At 46.2% G+C, this 19,108-nt stretch overlaps 3 protein-coding genes across 6 annotated transcripts in view; 1 reads left to right on the top strand and 2 right to left on the bottom strand.

Moving 5' to 3' along the window:
* Positions 1-6,764: 6,764 nt before the first annotated feature.
* LOC108935153 (THAP domain-containing protein 2) lies at positions 6,765-10,411 on the bottom strand. Of its 2 annotated transcripts, none has more exons than XM_029250080.1 (4): positions 9,844-10,411; positions 9,522-9,675; positions 8,549-8,724; positions 6,765-8,136 (listed from the first exon to the last, which is right to left on the bottom strand). In XM_029250080.1, the coding sequence occupies exons 1-4, from the start codon at positions 9,991-9,993 to the stop codon at positions 7,762-7,764; spliced, it is 855 nt and encodes a 284-aa protein (XP_029105913.1). In that variant the 5' UTR covers positions 9,994-10,411; the 3' UTR covers positions 6,765-7,761. The 2 variants fall into 2 exon arrangements, with proteins under 2 accessions (XP_029105913.1, XP_029105912.1); XM_029250079.1 differs by having other exon boundaries at positions 8,438-8,724; positions 9,844-10,035.
* toe1 (target of EGR1, exonuclease) lies at positions 9,677-15,529 on the top strand. 3 transcript variants are annotated; one of them, XM_029250076.1, is made up of 8 exons: positions 9,677-9,722; positions 10,821-10,935; positions 11,135-11,175; positions 12,023-12,119; positions 12,235-12,393; positions 12,673-12,932; positions 13,495-13,657; positions 14,471-15,529. In XM_029250076.1, the coding sequence occupies exons 2-8, from the start codon at positions 10,822-10,824 to the stop codon at positions 15,059-15,061; spliced, it is 1,425 nt and encodes a 474-aa protein (XP_029105909.1). In that variant the 5' UTR covers positions 9,677-9,722; position 10,821; the 3' UTR covers positions 15,062-15,529. The 3 variants fall into 3 exon arrangements, with proteins under 3 accessions (XP_029105909.1, XP_029105911.1, XP_029105908.1); XM_029250078.1 differs by lacking the exon at positions 9,677-9,722 and adding an exon at positions 10,503-10,520; XM_029250075.1 differs by lacking the exon at positions 9,677-9,722 and having other exon boundaries at positions 10,519-10,935.
* Positions 15,530-15,740: 211 nt separating this feature from the next.
* The window catches only part of tesk2 (testis associated actin remodelling kinase 2), a 29,793-nt gene continuing 26,425 nt past the window's right edge, over positions 15,741-19,108 (bottom strand). The window contains exon 11 of the mRNA XM_018753496.2: positions 15,741-18,708. Within this exon, the coding sequence (XP_018609012.2) occupies positions 17,840-18,708 (869 nt within the window). The 3' untranslated portion in view covers positions 15,741-17,839. The remainder of the gene's footprint in view (positions 18,709-19,108) is intronic.

Below are 19,108 nucleotides of genomic sequence, written 5' to 3' on the forward strand. Positions count from 1 at the left end.
CCCTCGCACTGTGGGAAAGGCCAATTGGCTGAAGGGGGTGGAGGATGGGGCAAAGGGCACTTTAGATACCAACTCTGTTCTGGCAGACTGCAACTTCTGTGCCTCCAACCCATAATTTACATTTACATTTATTTACTTAGCAGATGCTTTTCTCCATAGCGACTTCCAGTGAAGTCTATGTAGTGTTATCAGCCCACACACCTTATTCACCGTGGTGACTTACACTGCTAGATACACTACTTACACTGGGTCACTCATCCATACATCAGTGGAACACACACACACACTCTCTCTCTGTCACTCACAATAATAGGTGATTATTGAAGGTCTGTATTTCATTGTGGTGTACAGCAGCAGTGCCTCAGAACTCCTGGACTATGGGTTCAGATAGAACTTCGAATGTGTGGCACGATCTCATTTTAGTTTCCCCTCGGTGCTCTGGTTTCCTCCCGCAGTCCAAACACCTGCGTTTCATGTAAACTGGTGACTCTAAATTTCCCTTGAAGTGAACGAGTGTGTGCGATTGCCTTGTGATGGACTGATGTCCTGTCCAGGGTGTACCCTGCTTTACACCCTTAGTTTACACGATAGGCTCTGGGCCACCATGACCCTGCACCGAACAAAGTGGGTGATGTAAATGTGAATGGAATGCACCGCATCAGTTTGTGTTTGTAACAGATTTCACTTTTGCATCTCAAACCAAATGGACCAGGCATATCACTGAGCAGAAAATACCAGGGTTACTTACAAAAGGAAAATATATATGTATAAACTGCAAGCTTTTGTTCAGTTTACATGGTATATCAGTCAAAGTATCCCAAAACACTTCAGCTGTCAGCGCCACTTGTCTCTGGTGACGTCCTGGCGCCTGCAAAGTGGCTGTGAATAACAAAGAAGAAAGGCTATGTTGAAACAATGCTAATGAGTGTCGACAAATACAGTGACAAGGCCCATCCAAGGGTAACGCAAAACAGGAATAACGCAGCAGGTTTATCTTTGCAGCCGCCAGGTGCAGAACTTGTAGTGGGACACTGATGGAACGAGCCTGAGTGATGCGAGGTCACGTTTATTTTTTGTTTTTCACACACAGCTCACCTTTGGGCAAAGACCTCTCCCGTGCTCAAGGCCAGCAGCGGGACCTGGGACACACACCCAACGTGCGGATGGGACGGATACAGCAGGGAGCTGAGTTGCGACACCGGTTGCGTCCCTGTTGACCATCTCCAAACAGGCGGACACACTTCGAGGCCTCGGTCTTCAGCTCATTTCATCTGATCTGTCTCCGCAGCTTCCTACAAGCACATTGGTGGAGGTGACAGAGGCCTATTGAGACCATGGGGTCATCAGAAGTCACGCTGGTGGTCTGACTGCCCACAAGTGTCAGCAGTAAAGAGGACGGGCATACAATAAAGCCCCTGTCTACACCACTGTGCCTTCACCACGGTAATTCACACTTTCAATGGGGTCTTACACTGTCACACAAGTGAAAGGCAGCACAAGACTTGTTTCTCCAGCCAGAAAAGCCACCAATTCAACTTGCTACATATTCCCGAAATGAAGATCCACGCTCATATATTTCATTACAGTTTTGTTTGTGGGTTTAAAATATATTCTTTATGCGTTCTTTATTTTGTGTAAAATCCCTTTCACGACCAACTGAAAAGGCAAATTCGAACAAAGATGAGCTACCTACGTGAGCTCAAGGTTGAGTGCAGCTTGACTCGGAATGTTTCTCCAGCCTAAAAGCCCACAGAAAGGGCACCGCACAGCAAGTACAAATAAAAGCTCCTATAAAAAAATCCTCTTGCATGTTTACAAAGGCTAGATAAACAAAGCTGCAATTCATTTGTGTTTTTTTTTTTTTTCCGTTTCACATCATGCATAAATCTCAGTGCAATTTCCATTTTGTTAAAAAAAAAAAAATATCATTGAACATTTTAACTGAGCAATTGAAGTACATATTTTTAAGAAATGGTATTTAAAATTGTTTTGTTTACATTTTAGTATTCAGTACCAAACATTTTTTTTTTTTTTAAATATAGACAGTTGTTTGCTTACTGCGATGGGCTGACATCCCATCCAGGGTGTACCCCTCTCACTCTTGAACCAAGTGCTCCCAGAACAGACTCCTGTTCACCATGACCCTACTCAGGACAAGCTGTTATTGAAATTGGATGGATGGATGGTTGTTTGCTCACATGGACCATCAGGCTGAAAAAAAAAACAGCAAACAAGCCTCACAGCAGCTGTGTGGTGGTAGCTGTATAATGTGAACAGGTCAGACTAAAACAGACTGAAAGTGACTAAAACTAAAACAGACTAAAATAGCACTGAAAACTGTTTTATTACAGCCTGAACTTATTAATATTGCTTAGTTGCTGTTAATACTGGAGTTATTTAGTCACTAAAACACACAAAGCTCTGATGAAAACAGCCTAGCGCTGTTGGGAAGGGTTCGTTGACCTCACTGTCCTCGCACCTGACCAGGGGTTCGGTCTCCCTGAATATGAGGAAACAACAAACTGAACTCTTTCCGCTGCTTTAACACCCGAAAATCTTCCACAGCACACCTTTTGACGACTTGGCTTGACCAAGAGCGCAACGTCCCGCACAGACCAAGGCTCTCGAACTCACCGTCAACACCCGGCAAGCAGCGTTTGGCCTACAGGAGTCGGGCGGCAAACCGACACAACCCGTTCCCTCCGTTTCCCACCCGAGAGCCATTTATCCCCCGACGTTCACCGCGCTGGAAACAAAATCAAAGCAAATTTCACCCACGCAAACGTAACTTTACAGAAAGCAGATTGCATCGCAAATTTTAAATACAGTCCCATGCTTAATACACTACGTGCATCCATAAACAAGCAGGTGAAACTAAAATTAACACGAATAAGAGAATGGCGTATTTATTCATAAATACATTTTTAAATGGGATAAAATGACAGCACGTATCTTCAGGATTTAACCTCGCTCGAAGCAGCAATTTGTAACATTTAGTAAGGCTCCGTCGATGGAAAGCGAAAACCTCGTGCTGGACGGTAACGCGTCGCAGCGGCCGAAACAGATCGCAGGGTCAGAGACGGCGTCCTCACGCCGGTCTTTTGTAGCATGAGCTGATGATGTACTGTGTGTGAAATGGGCAAATGAATTAGAACATCCCATTACAGAACCACACTTGGTAGAGTACTAGTTAGAGCTACTGGCTTTGAACCCAGAAGTTGGAGGTTCAAATCCCCTCTCCAGCTGTAGTACCCTTGAGTAAAGTTCTTACCCTAAACTGCTCTAGTAAAATTACCCCCCCTGTATAAATGGGTAACTAATTATAAAATTTGCTTTGCACAAAAGCATTAGCTAAATGAATAAATGTTGTTTAACTAGTAGCAGGTCGGCATTTATGAATGACACAACAAGCTACTGACTAGACATTATCACAAAATTTAAGTTCAGAATCACAGACACGTTTCACCCAACGAATATAAAGAAGGTACATCCGGTATTATGCTGTACGTCCTATGATTCTTGGGATTAGGGTCTGAACCACCCAAACCTGCACCGGATTAGTGGCTACCAAACATATAGAGATGGATGGATGGCCAGACATCTACATCTGTTTGTTGATTATTATTATTATTATTATTAACTTTCATCATTTACTCCTTTGTCCAAGGTGATTTGTAATGTAAGATAATTTATACAACAAAATGTTCTTACAGCATTAATTCAAGTTAAGGATGTTGATCATGGGTCCTACAGCAAGCATGGAATTCAAACTGAGATACAACTGAAATGTCACCATGCACTGGCCACAAAGATGATAATGTCTACTGAGTAATACACAGCCAGCATCTTTTCCCCTTTCTGATTTTTCTTCTTCTACTCATTTCTGTTATTCACCTCCTGCAGGCGAGCGACCCGAACCCGGGGCACTGGCTGCACACGGGGCCCCTCCCGACGTTTCTGCACTTGTGCACTGTTGCTGGGAAGCCGACTAGTTGCCATGACAACAGCTTAAGATGGGCACTATTTGTGACCAATAGACAAGGGTACCATGGAGTCATAGCGCTGGTTCGGTGTCCTTTCAAATGAAAGAATAAGGAAGTAAAGAGTTTCTCTGTCTACAGGGCATTGTTTCTGGTACTTTCTGCATGTTTTCACACAGGAGCCAAGCGCTACACGAGTCGCTCGTCTCGGACAATACCTGGAGCCCAGTCTTTCCGTGATGCGTTAATAAACCATCTGTCCCCAGAATGAACTGTCTGCGTGATGCGATCCAGCATGGAATTCTGAACGAACGCTTTAAACGCTCCGTTTAATCCTTCGTTTTCAGCACTGCACCAACCGACACCACACCGGCACTTCCTGCTTACATACTTTCAGTTATAGCACAGCAGTTGACTTATAACGCCAAGAGTTGGTGTCCTACTCCCACCACTGCTGTGATATCCTTGAGAACACTAATAACCCCAGATTACGCCAGTAAAAATACCAACCTGCATGAATGGCTCAAATATTGCAACCCTTCTTACATAAAATTCCCAGCAAAACAATAATTGATTTATCCAGCTGGGTAATTTTACTGGAGCAACGTTTAGGGTAAGTAGGTTACTCAAGGGTACTACAGCTGGGATTTGAACCTACAACCTTTTTTCGGGTCCAAAGGCAGCAACTCTAACCACTGTGCTACCAGCTGTCCCAACTATAATAATAAAAGGGAAGCTACTGCCTCACATTAACTTCTTGTCTGTTTTGACATTTAAAGGTACACAGAAAAGCAATGATGCATTTGTCAAAATCTTAACGTGATCATAAGTTCGCTGACTGTGGTTCTGAATTTTCGAGAAAGAGGGTCAAAAGTTAAAGGTACGCGTTGGTGACCCCAACTGACATCAAAACAACACCTCTTTGGGGCTCTTCTGGCAAAGCCATGAAAACTAGAGCGTTGGCAAGAGCTGAAAACTGAGAACACTTCAAAGCGCGTCTCGTTTTCGGCCTTGTTTATACAACCTTGCGTCCGGATATCGATTTTTGAGGCCCATGATAACCTGTCTGACCTGTCTGGGTGAAACAAACACGGTAGATTCCTGTACCCAACTTTGGGAGAGAAGGACGGGAGAACGTGATTGCAAAACACTGATTCGCATTTCTGGGGAAACATTGACGTTTTCGTACGCCTTTTGGTTGTTCTACTTTTCTTTTGACTTCCCTGGTTATGCTACAAAGGTCTAATTTCAAAACTAAACGAAGCGCTCTAAGGGTTTAAAAAAAAAAAAATAAATAAAAAAAATAAAAAAAAAAAAAAATGGGTGGAATGCCAGGTGGTTCAGCTGAAAGAATACATTTCTGGCAAGTCTCCACTGAATAATTCACACTCATTTATGTGCAGTTATTAACATTCATTTTATCATGGAAAAAGTACCCCGACCGTAGACTACGGTAAAACTGCAAGCCGCGCAGGTGCCTCTTTGCGTGCCCCTGCTGGACGCGTACAGCAATGGGGTAATTTTGGCACCGTTTTTGGTTAACACTCTTCTCTTCTGAGAAGGAACCAAGGCTGGAAGGCTTCCGACTGGCCCTGGCGACACACGATCAGCAGAACCCTGACTGACCTCAGCAGCCCTGCTGTGGAGAGTCAACCTTCTTCAATTAGCCAGCAACCTCAGCTCCATCACGGAAAAACGGTTCGATCGGTGAACGCAAACGTTCAGCCAAGTGTGCAGCTGGATTGAAAAGGTGCACATCCAAAGGCGAATAACTCCACAAAACCAAGACAGGACATCCTGTTGTCAATGCTGATTATTTGTAGACATGGTGGATCCAAGAGGCGCTCTTCATACAGAGATGGCAGTGTGAGACACTGGGGTTCAATGGTTCAATGAGGACCAACACTGACATGTTCTTCTCCCTCCAGTGCAGTAATACTACACTGCCCTCCAGTGGACATTAACTGCACTACGAGCCCAAAGGACACCTGGAGTCCAACTGCTACCTTGTCTTGTACCTCCCCAGCAGCACATACTATTTCTGCAGGAGGTCTATGGGGGGGGCACCTCCATGGTCTAATCACTCTGTCCGTTCTAAAATTAAGAACCATCCCCACCCTCACACCTCTCTGCTCCTTTTGGAACTGTTACAGTTCCCATTGCGTATGAAAATGCTGTACTGGAGAGGCCCTCCTGTTATTTGCCCAAAGCAACCCATTGATAACATGCAACTTTGTGTTTTTTTTGTGCTGCAGCAAACATCTATTAACACATAAATCAAAGCACTGGTTTACTTTTCTTTTGCATATACTAAAAACCTGTTTGTTCATGCTGCTGTTAAATTCGGAAGCTCGGCTTCAGCTCAGCTTCTAATTCCATCTGTCGCTGTCTTTCAGTGACCTTCAGAAATATTATTCAATATAATATTTTCATTATAAAATAATGCAGAAACAACTTTTCTGCTTGGCAAGAATGAACTCAGTTCAATTTATTTTTATAGAGCACTCTTCTCAGTGACACAGAGCGCTGAACAAAGGATCAAAGGCATAATACAAATAAAAGGTTGGCTATGCATTAAATTATTACAGTAACTATGCAATTATTAAAGCTGTAAGGAAGCCTACTGGCCATGGAGAAAAGGAACCAAAAAAAAAAAAAAAAAAAAAATACACAATTTCAAATCAAAAGGCAAGGGAGGAAAAAAATCCTCCAGGGGTCCAAGTGCCAGTGGCTGCCCACTCTTCCTGGGCATTCTAGATTTCAAAAAAAAAAAAAAAAAGGGACTTAAGTCAATTTACAGCTATTAATAACATTGTCACTAGATGCTAAAATCAATTAAATAGTTATCACAGGTAAAAGGTAAAAAAACCACCACTGTCAAAGGTAGATTTTATTTTTCATTGAATACACTACCACTGCTTTTGTTACCACATGCTTGACTCTGCACAGTATAATTCCTTGTTAAGCCTGCTGCAAAATGTTTGTCTTCCATAACCTTTTCACTTTGGATTACCTTACCTGTGCCCACACAGACGAGCAGAAAAATGAACAGACTTAAGATGAAACACAGGAGAACTCAGAGAGAAGTGTTTTTACCCTAAATGAGCATGATATCGACAGTCCTACTATTTACAAACAACATTGTGCTGGATAACTCTAACAAAAGAGGCTAAATAAAGGAGGGGGGGGGGGGACATATTGCAACAAGTAACATAGTGTTCAACATACGGGAGCCTTTAACGTACTGGATCCGAGCACTTCGGTCTGTAGCGCTGCAGCTCCTTACGGAATCTCCAAAACACACTGGTAATGCTGTACACATTCACAGTAATCAAACAACCGACTTATTCTCTTATTATTTATCCAAGATGATGATGTGAAATATTCTTATGCAAATTGACACATGTGATCAGACTCATTATCACACCCCCCTAAGAAACTTGAATTAAGAAAGAGACTAAGGAAACAAAAGTGACTAAAGCAAACAAAGTTTACCAAGGGAACTCAGAACGTTCCCGGTCATAAAAAAATATCTTATCTTTTAAGCACAGATACAAATATACGGTCTTTAGGAAACACCTTCAGAAGCCATGTTAAGGGTACAAGCGCTCGAACCGCGGAGCTCAATATTATTGTAACGCGTTACTTTCATGGCGTCCTGAATGCAAAGGGACCTTTAACTGGCCGCGTTAGCAGCCGGTGCAAGTTCAGCGCCTCCACCCACAGCCCGGGTTTCTCACAGTGCTTCCCGAAGCCACGAGGCCAGCAGTCCTCCCGCGCTTTACGAGATGACCCCGAGGAGGGCATCGTCACCGGGGCCGCTCTCCTCAGGACTGTCGCAGGTGGATATGATGCCGAGGCCCAGCTCGGCCAGTTCCTCCTGCATGGCTGCAGGCACCATGATTTTGGGTTCCAAGCGATTGCACAGGGTCCTGTAGGAGGGCAGCGGGTAGCCCAGCTCACGCAGGAACTCGTAGCCCTTCACGCCCACGGCGCACCGGATCCTGCGGGCCGTCAGCACCGTGTCCTGGGACCAGACGGCCCTCCGTGACCGCTTGGCCAGAGTCAGGGCCCGAATCTGGTCCTCGAAAAGAAACATCTGGAGGCCCTTCTCTATTTTGTTGAGCTTGTGCAGTTTCTTCTTCATCTCCTCGGCCTAGAAGAAAGAAAGGGATGAGTGTCTCCCAAACAAAGACGACACTCTCGACAAAGAGCAGTCAAACCACGAGGATAAGACTGGTGTGTTTTTGGCGTCGCTTTCAAACACAACACACAGCCTAGTGGTTACAATCACTGCCTTGGACCCATGTTCGAATCCTACTCAAGTCATAAGTGGTTTAGACAGTTTGTCACGATTAGCCACCATTAATGTTACTCAATTTCTTCGAGAAATCCAGCAGACCAGGGTTGGCTGCAGGTTCTGTGCAGAACCATCGCTGGCGGTGTGTGACACTTACACTGCTTTCAGTCAGTCGTGCTCGATGGCGAAGGGTCAGGAAGGAAAGCGTGAAACAGCGAAACAGATCGGCCAAGTACCGATCTCTTCCCCCCTTCCTCCGCGGACCCACCTCCTTCTGCAGCCGCGCCGTCTGCTGCTGCTGCTGCTCCAGCTGTGCCTTGTATTGCTGACACAGGGAACAGGAGCGCTCCTCGTCGGGCCGCTGCCCACCTTCGCCTTCCTCCGCCTCGCCGCGAGGCTGCCTGCGGGCGTAGCCATGATCGCCCACGTTCTGCTCCTTCTCAACTGCACAGACACGGGAAAACGAGCTCAGAGAGAACGATCAAGACTTCGTAACATTCGCATTTAATCGCCTCGACTGAAGCTGTCCTCCGAAACGACTTTCGAGGACTCCACTTAAAAATTTCCGCAGCCGGCTAATTTTCAGTGGCGCAATTAAGGGCGAGTACCCGGATCGAGGGTACGGGAACAGGAGACGGGATTCAAACCCAAATTTTCCGAGTGCAAGGGGGCAACTCTAACCACGTTATCCTAATAATAATAATAAATGACACTGTCATACAGGTAGCGTCAGCGTTAGAGCTGTTGCCGAGAAATCGAAGATCAGCGGCTTCGCATCTCACTCCTGCCGCAGACCGTTGATCAATGTACTTAGCCTGAACCGATACGGTAAAAAATTACCCAGCTGTGAGATCACTGTAAGAACCCTGGAAAACCTGGCGAGGAGAGAAGAACCTGTGCATGAACAAACTGTGACTCACTGTGAGACAGAGTCCACAGTGACCTTTACACCAATGTCTGACATGACATGCAGTGATCACCATTCTGACACCTGTTCACTTGTCCCGAAGGGAAACGGGTCGGAGCCCGGAGGCAGTGTCCCGATAAGGACGGTCGCCTTGACGACGGTGGTTGTTGGTTCGAATCCCGCCGCGGTGACGCACCGCGTGACGGTACTCAGTGCTCCGCGAAACCGATACAGTAAGATCGCCCAGCTCAGCTGAGGCTGTAGCAGCGGCGGCGGCGGGTCAATCACGGGTAAAGCAAGGCGGTAAAGCAAGCAAGGCGATCGCGCGGCTCACCCTGCTCGCGCTTGGGGTGTGTCAGCGTGAGCGCGCCGATCGGGGACGGCGGGTCGGGCACGTTGAAGAGCGTGGGGACGGCGTTGGGCTTGAGCTTCCTGCCGCCGGCCGGCGAGCGGGCCACCTCCTCGAACTGGCTCTCCTCGAAGTGGTCCTGAGCAGCGGCGGCCCGCGCCCGGTTCGCCAGAGACGAGCACAAATGTGAGACACCAGAACAGAAGAAGAAGATGAGGGACGGACTGAGCCGCGCGCGCGCACGCACACACACACACTCTCTCTCTCTCTCCTTCACTTCGCTGACAGGACGCACTGACTGACTGACCTGGCACAGTCTGGAGCACGGGGTCGGGACGAAGTCGCGGCGGCAGTTAACGACCCACTTCCTCATGCGCACCGGGTCTTTGGGGAAGCGAAAGAGCTGCTTGCCGATGGTGGTCGAGTTGGAGCAGTTGGGAGCCGAGCATCCTCCCATAGTGCGGCCTCTGCTCTGGCTCTGCCTCGGCGCTCCTCCTAGCCGCCGCAGCTAACCGCCTCTGCCGCGTCCCTCGCGTCTTCCTTTATGAAGCTGCGCGCAAATTCAGTTCGGAGCAAACACTAAGTATTGCAGCTGCACCGTTTAGTCCCCGTGTCCGCGGAAGTGTGTACAAAAAATGTATTCGGACAAAAAACATCACTAATAGCAAAGCGGTGAAAACATGACTTTGTTTTGAGCCAAAATGGCGATTGTGTTCGAAACGGTAAACTATTGACGTCATCAGAACGAGCCCCCGCCTTTGGGTGCCAGTGTGAAATGAGCGCTATCGAGAAGTTACCTACATGCAGTTTGGGTTGTATTTAAAACGCAGAGTTCTGTTCGTACTGCGAAGGCCTACACGATTCAAACCCACATTCTAAAATTGCATGACATCAGAAAAAAATGCATTCCTTCGTGTAGCTAATTCAGGCAACCTGGTTGGATACCACTGTGTAAGGACCCGGCCGGCTGCGCAATTGCAAAAGGTCAAACAAACTAGCAAATACTGTATCGTGAGGTTGGGTAAACTTGAAAGCAAAGCTTGCTTTGAGAAACTCGGAATAGTGTAGATATCCCTTATCTAAAAAGTCGATGGAATAGCTCTTTTAGCTAATGTGTGTATCTGTGTTATTAATGTGTTAGGCGCAGACTAGCAGCGGTTACGGTGGGTGGTGTTAGCCCGGTAGCTTAGCTCACACGAAGAAGTTCTGTGTATGAGCGCGGCTCTCCCTTTTACATCCTAATATTATTATCATACATATTTTTTTTTTATCGCTGACTCACAGAATGACTCGGTCCATCACCGTTCCCGTGGTGGACGTTCAGACTAATAACTTCCAGGAGCTGTGGCCGGCCATGGTGTTGGCTGTGAAGAGCGCGTCCTTCATCGCCCTGGACACGGTGTGTGTGTGTGTGTGTGTGTGTGTGTGTGTGTGTGTGTGTGTGTGTGTGTGTGTGTGTGTGTGTGTGTGTGTGTGTGTGTGAGAGAGTGGGAGAGACGGAGAAACGAGGCACGTCACCAATTCCCTGCTGTGCGCACGCTTTGGATGCAGGCGTTTCACTTAATTCGTGTAAAAAAAACTCTTTTCTTCTTCCGCAGGAACTAAGTGGACTGGGAAACAGAAAAGCGCTGCTTGCAGAGTGAGTTTTCTACTTTTTTCCTGTTCATCATTCGTGTGCGCGCGCGCGAGTATTAATTTCAGGATGTTCTTACTGTGCCAGTTCAGCTAAGATGTAAGGTACTCTCCTCCCCACTTCATACTAGATCCTTGTTTATGGATATTCATCTATTCAGCCTAGCACTGTGCACTCCGCTCCTTACCCTGCTGTGGAGTCCACCTCATAGTTATCCAGATGTGTGAAACATCTGGAGCGGAGCCAGAAGTTAAGCTGTCTCTGCGCCTGGGTGGTGCGAGAGGGCGTGGGTTCGATGGCCGCTTTGCATGTTCTCCCTGTGTCTGTGTGGCCTTCCTCAGGGTGCTCTGGTTTCCTCCCACACTCCAAAGACATGCTGTTGACGTTCACTCCACAGAAAATGTGTTCCACTAATGTATGGATGAGTAAGTAGTGTATAAGTAGTGTATCTAACAGTGTAAGTCACCGCGGTGAATAAGGTGTGTGGGCTGGTAGCACTACATAGAGTTCACTGGAAGTCGCTATGGAGAAAAGCATCTGCTAAGTGAAGTAACGTAAACGAAAGCGACCATTACATTTTCAGGCCCCACGGAGCATTTCCCCTCCTTGCCGATTAATTTTTCGGAACAAAGTAGGTTTGGCTACAAGGACAAGGGTGTATCTCGATGAAGTTCAACAGCAACAGCGGATTTGAACAGGGAGCTGTCGGATTGTAAGGCAGCAGCCCTAAAGACTATGCCACCTGCTGTCCTTGGATTGATTAAATGTTTTTCTTGCACAGTTGATGGAGATGTGCATAAATTGCAGCTGCTGACGCATTTGACAGGCACCTCAATTTAGCGTTCTGTTTCAGGTCCATTGAAGATAGGTACAAAGCTATATGCCACGCTGCTCGAACGCGCTCCATACTATCGCTAGGACTTGCGTGTTACAAGAAAGTTGAGGATAAGGTAAGTTTTCATCTGTGTTTTAAAATTAGGAAAGTCAAGAGGATAACACACAATGTTTATTTGTACTTAAATTTTGTTTTTTAAAGATTGCACTTGTCTGGATCTTTGATTTCAGCCAGATTATACCTACCTGGTACAAGTGTATAACCTGACGTTGCTTTGCATGGAGGAGTACATCATTGAACCTCAGTCTGTGCAGTTTTTGGTTCAGCACGGGTTTGACTTCAACAAACAGTACGCCCAAGGCATACCTTACTATAAGGGCAATGACAAGGTAAGATAATTGATACTATCTTGCCAAGAGCACAGTACTTATCTGTAGGACAATGTGCTTCTCTGCACCAGATAATATAGGGTCTTCACACTGTATTCGTGGCGGTGTCTCTTCTCAAGTTTTACTAAGCATTGTGTGGTCTAAAAAGTGGGAACAATCTCCTTGATTAGTACCTTTTTTCAGTAGGTGAAGGTGTTTTGCTTAAATCTTGTTCCTGTCTAATCCTCAGCGAGATTGTTCATTGTCTGTACTCATGGGTTTCCTCCCTGCCTTCCCCAGGGTGGTGATGCCCACGGACAGAACGTGCGGACACTATTTCTGGAGCTGCTGCGCACACGCAAGCCACTGGTGGTCCACAACGGTCTCATCGACATGGTCTTTTTGTACCAGTGCTTTTATGCCCACCTCCCCGAGCGCCTGGCTACCTTCACAGCTGACCTCTCGCAGATGTTCCCTGCCGGTGTCTTTGACACCAAGTACGTCACCGAGTATGAGCTGCGCTTCACTGCCTCGTACCTGGAGTATGCCTACAAGAAGTGGTGGGTGCATATGGTTCCTTGGAATACCCTGAGTGATCTGGAGCTCATTGTCGATTCCTGTAAGAAACGGTATTAATGTTCAACCACTAGCTGAAGGTAGTCTTTTTGTAGTGATTTGAAATTTCAATTGAGCTTTTGTCCATGTTATTAAAATAGCTTTAGTACTTGCTGTTGGAGGGGGGCGTGGTGGTGCAGCAGGTTTGGCCTGTGCCTGCTCTCTGGTGGGTTTGGGGTTCAAGTCTCGCTTGGGGTGCCCTGTTACAGACTGGCGTCCTGTCCTGGGTGTGTACCCTCCCCCTCCAGCCTTGCGCCCTGTGTTGCCAGGTTAGGCTCCGGCTTCCTGCTCGGGACAAGCAGTTTCAGTCTGTGTGTGTGTGACTCTCTGTCGAATGAGAGGCCATGGCTTTGTTGAAGACCCTGTTAACCTCTTGGGATCAGCAGTATTTCAAGGTGTTCTAACCATTTTGTCGTCTTTCCTGTAAAAAGGTTAGCTATAAATGCTGAGTAAATCCTGTAATCGGTCCCTTGTAAAGGCTTTGTTGGTTGTTGTCCTTTTGTACAGTAAACTGGAGAACTCCAGATCCAAGGAGGTTGGTGAGGGTGGTGCTCACCTGTTTCTGGAGTTCTGCAGCTACTCAGGTCCACTGAGCACCTATGTGGACTACCGGTTCTGCTCAGAAGAGTCTGGTGAGGAGGCCCTGCAGAACATTTGCCAGCGCTTCTCGGTGAGTGATGCGAGAGCATTTGTCCTCGTGACCTTTTGAGGGGAATGCGACATCTCAAAGATCACTGTTCAGTGGTTAAATAAAAGGGTGGCAACACTTGCAGGTTCTTCCTTCTGACCACAAAAACACTACCAGTTTATAAAGCAGTTATTATTTTAAATAAACAAATTTGAACTTTCTCAGTGTTAAGATTGATAATTAAGAAAAGCTATGAATACTGTAGCTCTACAGGATCTGGAGTCTTATTGACCTTCTGGGTTAAAAACCGACATTATTATAATAAATTGATTTGGCTGAACGGGGGTGCGGTGGCGCAGTGGGTTGGACCGCAGTCCTGCTCTCCGGTGGGTCTGGGGTTCAAGTCCCGCTTGGGGTGCCTTGCGGCGGACTGGCGTCCCGTCCTGGGTGTCCCCCCTTCCCCTTACGCCCTGTGTTGCCGGGTAGGCTCCGGTTCCCCGTGACCCCATAAGGGACAAGCGGTTCTGAAAATGTGTGTGTGTGATTTAGCTGAAGGGTTTTTCTCCGAAACAACTTACCATGAAATTCGTACGTTAAGCTTCTTAAAATTGGGGTTTTTTTCCAGAGGCAATTCTGGGCAAGTACTTTGCTCAAAGGTAGAATTCAAGTCATGTTTTGAGTGCAAGGTGACTGCTGTAACCACTACACCACCTGCTGGATCCAACAAGTTGCAGGGATTGTAAATTGCGTCCTTCAGGGGACAGTCAACATAGATGAGAGCAGCATGGGTGGAAAAAGTGCTATTTGAACGTTGTGCTGTTTGCAGCTGTTCAGCTCATATGTACTGTTTGACAGGCCTATGGCTGGTGCCCTAATGGATCTGCGTGCCCCATGTCACACAACACCGACCTCATCATCCAGCAGGATGAGAAGACAAAGGAGGACAAGAGGAAGAAGCGAAAACGTAAGAAGAAGCAGAAGGCTGCTGAGAGGGAAGCAGAGGCTGGTGAGAAAGATGGTCCTTCAAAAAAACAGTTGTGTCTGGAGGTGGGTGAGGTGTTGTCTCCCGATCAGGTGGAGGGGCTTGATAAGCACACTACCTCAGAAGACTGCAGTGGTGTGAATGGAACCCCGCGGGGTGGGGCTTCGGACTCTGTGCCCACGGCGGGGAAGACGGACTCCAAAGTCAAGAAAGTTGAGGGTGGGACGCACCGTGCAGGGTTCGATGCCTTCATGACAGGTTACATATTCTCATACGTTGGCACCCTGAAGAGCAAGCCGGGTGAGCGGAATGCTGAGGCTAGTTGTCTCAATAAGCTCTACCTCAGCGGCAAGACTGTCCCCCTACATGTCACCAAGAGCACCTTCTCCAAGTCCTCTAAGGCCCACACACACAAGATGGAGCTGGTGTGGGGGAAAGTGGACCAGGGGACTGTGCTGGCCTGAAAAGCTTCCCATACAACACTGGAGAAGGTGCCTGTACAGTGGAGCGCTGCTCCATCCCTTCCCCTGGTGAAATAATGAAAGGAGTAGCCCTCAGTGATTCTGAAATGTGCTGCCTACAAAGGAAACTGCTCTTTGGCAGTATGGCTGTACACAAGCAATACTTTTTTCCCCAGCAGCAGTTAGAAGAATTTCTCTGTTGCTTAAGGACAATCATGTCATCTCTACATTGGCTGTGTGGTCAACTGTAAGGGTGGTGACTATGAAATTCTTATGAAAGATGGTCCCTTCCCATATTGATGAGTTCTTTACTGTAAGCATCATTTTGAGTGAGATTTCTATACATTGTAATAAACTTTTTGTGGGAGTATATTTCAAAGTGTTGAGACAGATACTAATCCACAATCTGGCTGCTTCTGCAGAAACACAAATCTGTTTTGTAAACAGACTTGCCCCAGTTTCCTTTAGGTGACCATCGTGAGTTGCGTAGATCTGATCCCTACAACAAACTCCAAGTAGATGGACATTAGTGAACACAGCAGTCTCTCTTAGCAGTCAAATACACAGCTGCACTTAGTCTTCATTTACTGAAGTGTTATTGCAGTAAAAACATTTTACGCACATTTATCCACAGGTGGAATCCAGCTGGGGACAGAGTTAGCAGCAGTGAGAAGGTGCCACAATGAAACAGTGGCAAATAACAATGGCTGCACCGAAGGTCAACTTGGCCTTGAATGAATGTAACTGCTGTCAAAAGGCCCAGTCCTACACACCACAAATTTTAGACAAGAGTTCTCAATTTATTTCAAAGCAACTGAATACATACATTTGCTTAAACTTTCTTTAAAAAAAAAAAATTTGTGAAAAGCTAGATGTATGAATTTTTTGTCCTGCTACGTCTTTGGTTTGAATATACACTTGTTCTGGCACATATTAAAACCAGTGTGCTCACCAAAACAACCAGGACGTCAGAACAAAGAATTGCATGGAATATGGTGAGAAAACTACCAAAGACATGTTTCCAAAAGCAGACAACATTCTACAAAAAAGTAAACACAAAACATTCTGAACAATAATCGAAATAAGACGTAGCAAAACTTTATAAATACCAAAATAGATCCTCTCTGTATAATTCTTAAGTCAAATATCCTGCTGCAGTTATATTATTGCATAGAAACGTAGTGACAAACTGGACGAAAGCAGACATGATTAAATACACATTTAAACTTCCCTGTCAAGTGCAATTTAAGTAGTAAAAGGCTTGGGTGTTTCGGTAGCCTTCAGTGTGCTTGATGAGGAGCTTGTCAAAGTGTGAAAAAGATCTAGGGCATAACAGGTTAATGAAGAAATACTGACTTGAACCCATCCCCTTGCGCATGATTCTACCTAGACAGCCTGGAAATGAACACGTCAATGTATACGAGTATTTCTGCAGTGCTGTGGAGACGGTTTGAAAATGGAATAACTAAGGTTTCAATCTTGATTTTCTCCTCTGTTACTCTGTCCTCTAGAATCGATAAAACCAGAGCGATGTAATATGAATCTCTAAAATACTCTTAAAAAAAAAAAAAAAAAGTCAGCTGTGTTTCAGGAGGGCTGGCTTACTGTCCTGAATGAACTTGTTTCATCTCTCATTCTAAGCACTTAAGTTGAGTAAGCAGATTCTGCCCTTCTGGACCATAGCTGAGCTGCCCTGATTTACAGTTTTGTTTTTACACAAATTTGTTATTGTAAAAGGTTTTGGATTACATATGCCACCCTAACAGATATTATAAATTATGAAGCTGAAAACATTCCATATATAATGACATAAGACAACCCCATTAGTAGTTAAAAGTTTAAGGAATGTGCACCTAACATTTTACAAAATAATTTATAAAACTTGTGTCATTTCATTTGAACACTTTAGTCATTTATAATTCCAAGGGCAGAAAATGGCAGTATGCAGCTACAAAATCAACAATCACCTATTCTTTTGCTTATTTGCCATTATCCTGTAAAGGAAATTTCTTTTCCTACCATTCATGAAGAGAGAAAGGATTTTAAAACCAGATTTTTTGTCAATAGAGCAGTATAAAGAAAAACAACTGTGCCTTTCACAGTTCTTTGTGTGCTAAGAGTGTTCAATAGCCTGTTTGGGATAAACCTCCGTTAGGGATACATAAAAATGACAAGATAACTCCTTTCAACTTATGGTGGGTACAAGACATTAAGATGAGCAGCAGCTGAATGTTTTGCGCTCAGTCGAAATGCCTCTAAGGGAAATAAACCTGTGTGCTGCTGTGTGGACACAAGACAGGCATTTCAAACCACAATTCCAAGATGATGTGATGACTGCCACTGCGTTCAAACTAAACACCCAAAAAAACTAAATACTGTACATGTAGCGCTGGACACATCTGCAGGTGTGGTTGCTAAATCAGGGTGTTCACACCGTGACAGAGAGATGCATTTCTTGAATACATTCTTTAAATCTGGCCACTTGAAGTCACATCCATGTGGCAATTTCTTTTTTCCCCCATTATAGCCCTTTAAAGAGACCAGAATCTGTTCCACACACTTTGAGCTGGGTCCTTTCTCCCCTATGTGCTTTTCCTCTCTTGAACACCAGCTTTTAAAGTTATGAGATTATTCCATTCAAGACACAAAATGTACATCTTCCACTGTATGTTAAATACTAAAATCCTGTGTCTGCAAGCTGTCCATTAAAATGGTCATATTAGTTTCAACTGGGAGCAGAGGAATGGCCTCTCTTGCTTAAGCTGTATGTGCTGGAGCGTTCTAGATGTCACACTTGGTGGGGACGGCCTGCGACCCCGGGCCCATGCAGGGAGCCAACACAATGGGGCCCAAGTCTGACTGAGTCGGGGAGCTGTCTGGCTCCATGGAGAGGCAGAGACTCAAGGTGGTCTCCTGATCCTCAGCATCCATGTCCTCACAGGCCCAGGCGTGCTCAGGGAGGCCGTTGTGGACATCGGCCGAATGGAACTCCCCGCCCCCCAGGCTGATGCTGCTGTCGGGGCTTCCGCGGCTGCTGAAGCAGTCCATGGCTTCGCCCCGGTCGCTAGGCAGGGGGGACAAGCTGTCCTCATCTTCCTCCACCCTGGACCGGTAGGGTGGGATCTCTGCGACAGCGTACTTCCCGGCCCAGCCGGCCAGTGCCTTGGGCCGGCCTTCCACCACTAGCTGTGCTTGTTCGCAGCAGCAGGATGAGAGGAGTCCTGGTGCTGGGCAGAGTCGGTCAAGGCGAGACAACTGGGGGGACACGGGCAGTGAACGGCAGCGGCGGCCAGGCAGCTGCCAGTGGCTCGAGGGGTGCGAGGTGGCCATACCAGAGGGTGAATGCAGGTCAAACATCAGTGAGAAGACGGACTTGCTGGGAACGTCAAAGAACTTGATCTTGCCACCCTTGAGGTCCTCGCGTGCATTGAAGGGGTTGATCTTGCGAGCTCCTGGTGCTACCCTGGGAATGGGGTTGTAGTATGGGTCCTGCACATTGACCTTGCGGCTGGGCTTGCGGGAGAAGATATCCGACTGGCTGCGTGACAGCCAGATGTTGCGACGGGGGCGGGGAGATTTGGGTGGGATTTTGTCATCCTGTAGGCCGAGGGGGTTCAATCGCTTCATGCCAGGAATCTTTTCGCTGGGGCCTGCACAGAGAAGAGAAACCATCGCAGAAAGCCGTTACTTGTGGAAGATTTTACCCCAACCTCTATCTTCATTATGACATGAAAAATTTAAAGAAAAAAATGCATTTAACAATTACAGCTGCAAATACTTCATTCTAGAGAAACAGATGTTAAGGACAAATGAATGGAATGAAACCCAGCATGTGAGCATACCCCCCCAAGATGGACTCTGAGACCCTTGGTGTACAGGAAACATAGTTCCACTAGAGGCCAGAAGTGAAATATAACAGGGTAACCACTAAAATGCAAACTAATAACTGAAAATAGGTAATAATAAAAACAAATATAATTCCCTCAAATGGAAACTTTAACAGTAACTTAATGTTTAGGAGTCCCATTTGAGCACTGATACAATTTTAGC

The sequence above is a fragment of the Scleropages formosus genome, chromosome 3 (genome assembly GCF_900964775.1).
Source record: "Scleropages formosus chromosome 3, fSclFor1.1, whole genome shotgun sequence".
In the NCBI taxonomy this organism is placed as follows: domain Eukaryota; kingdom Metazoa; phylum Chordata; class Actinopteri; order Osteoglossiformes; family Osteoglossidae; genus Scleropages; species Scleropages formosus.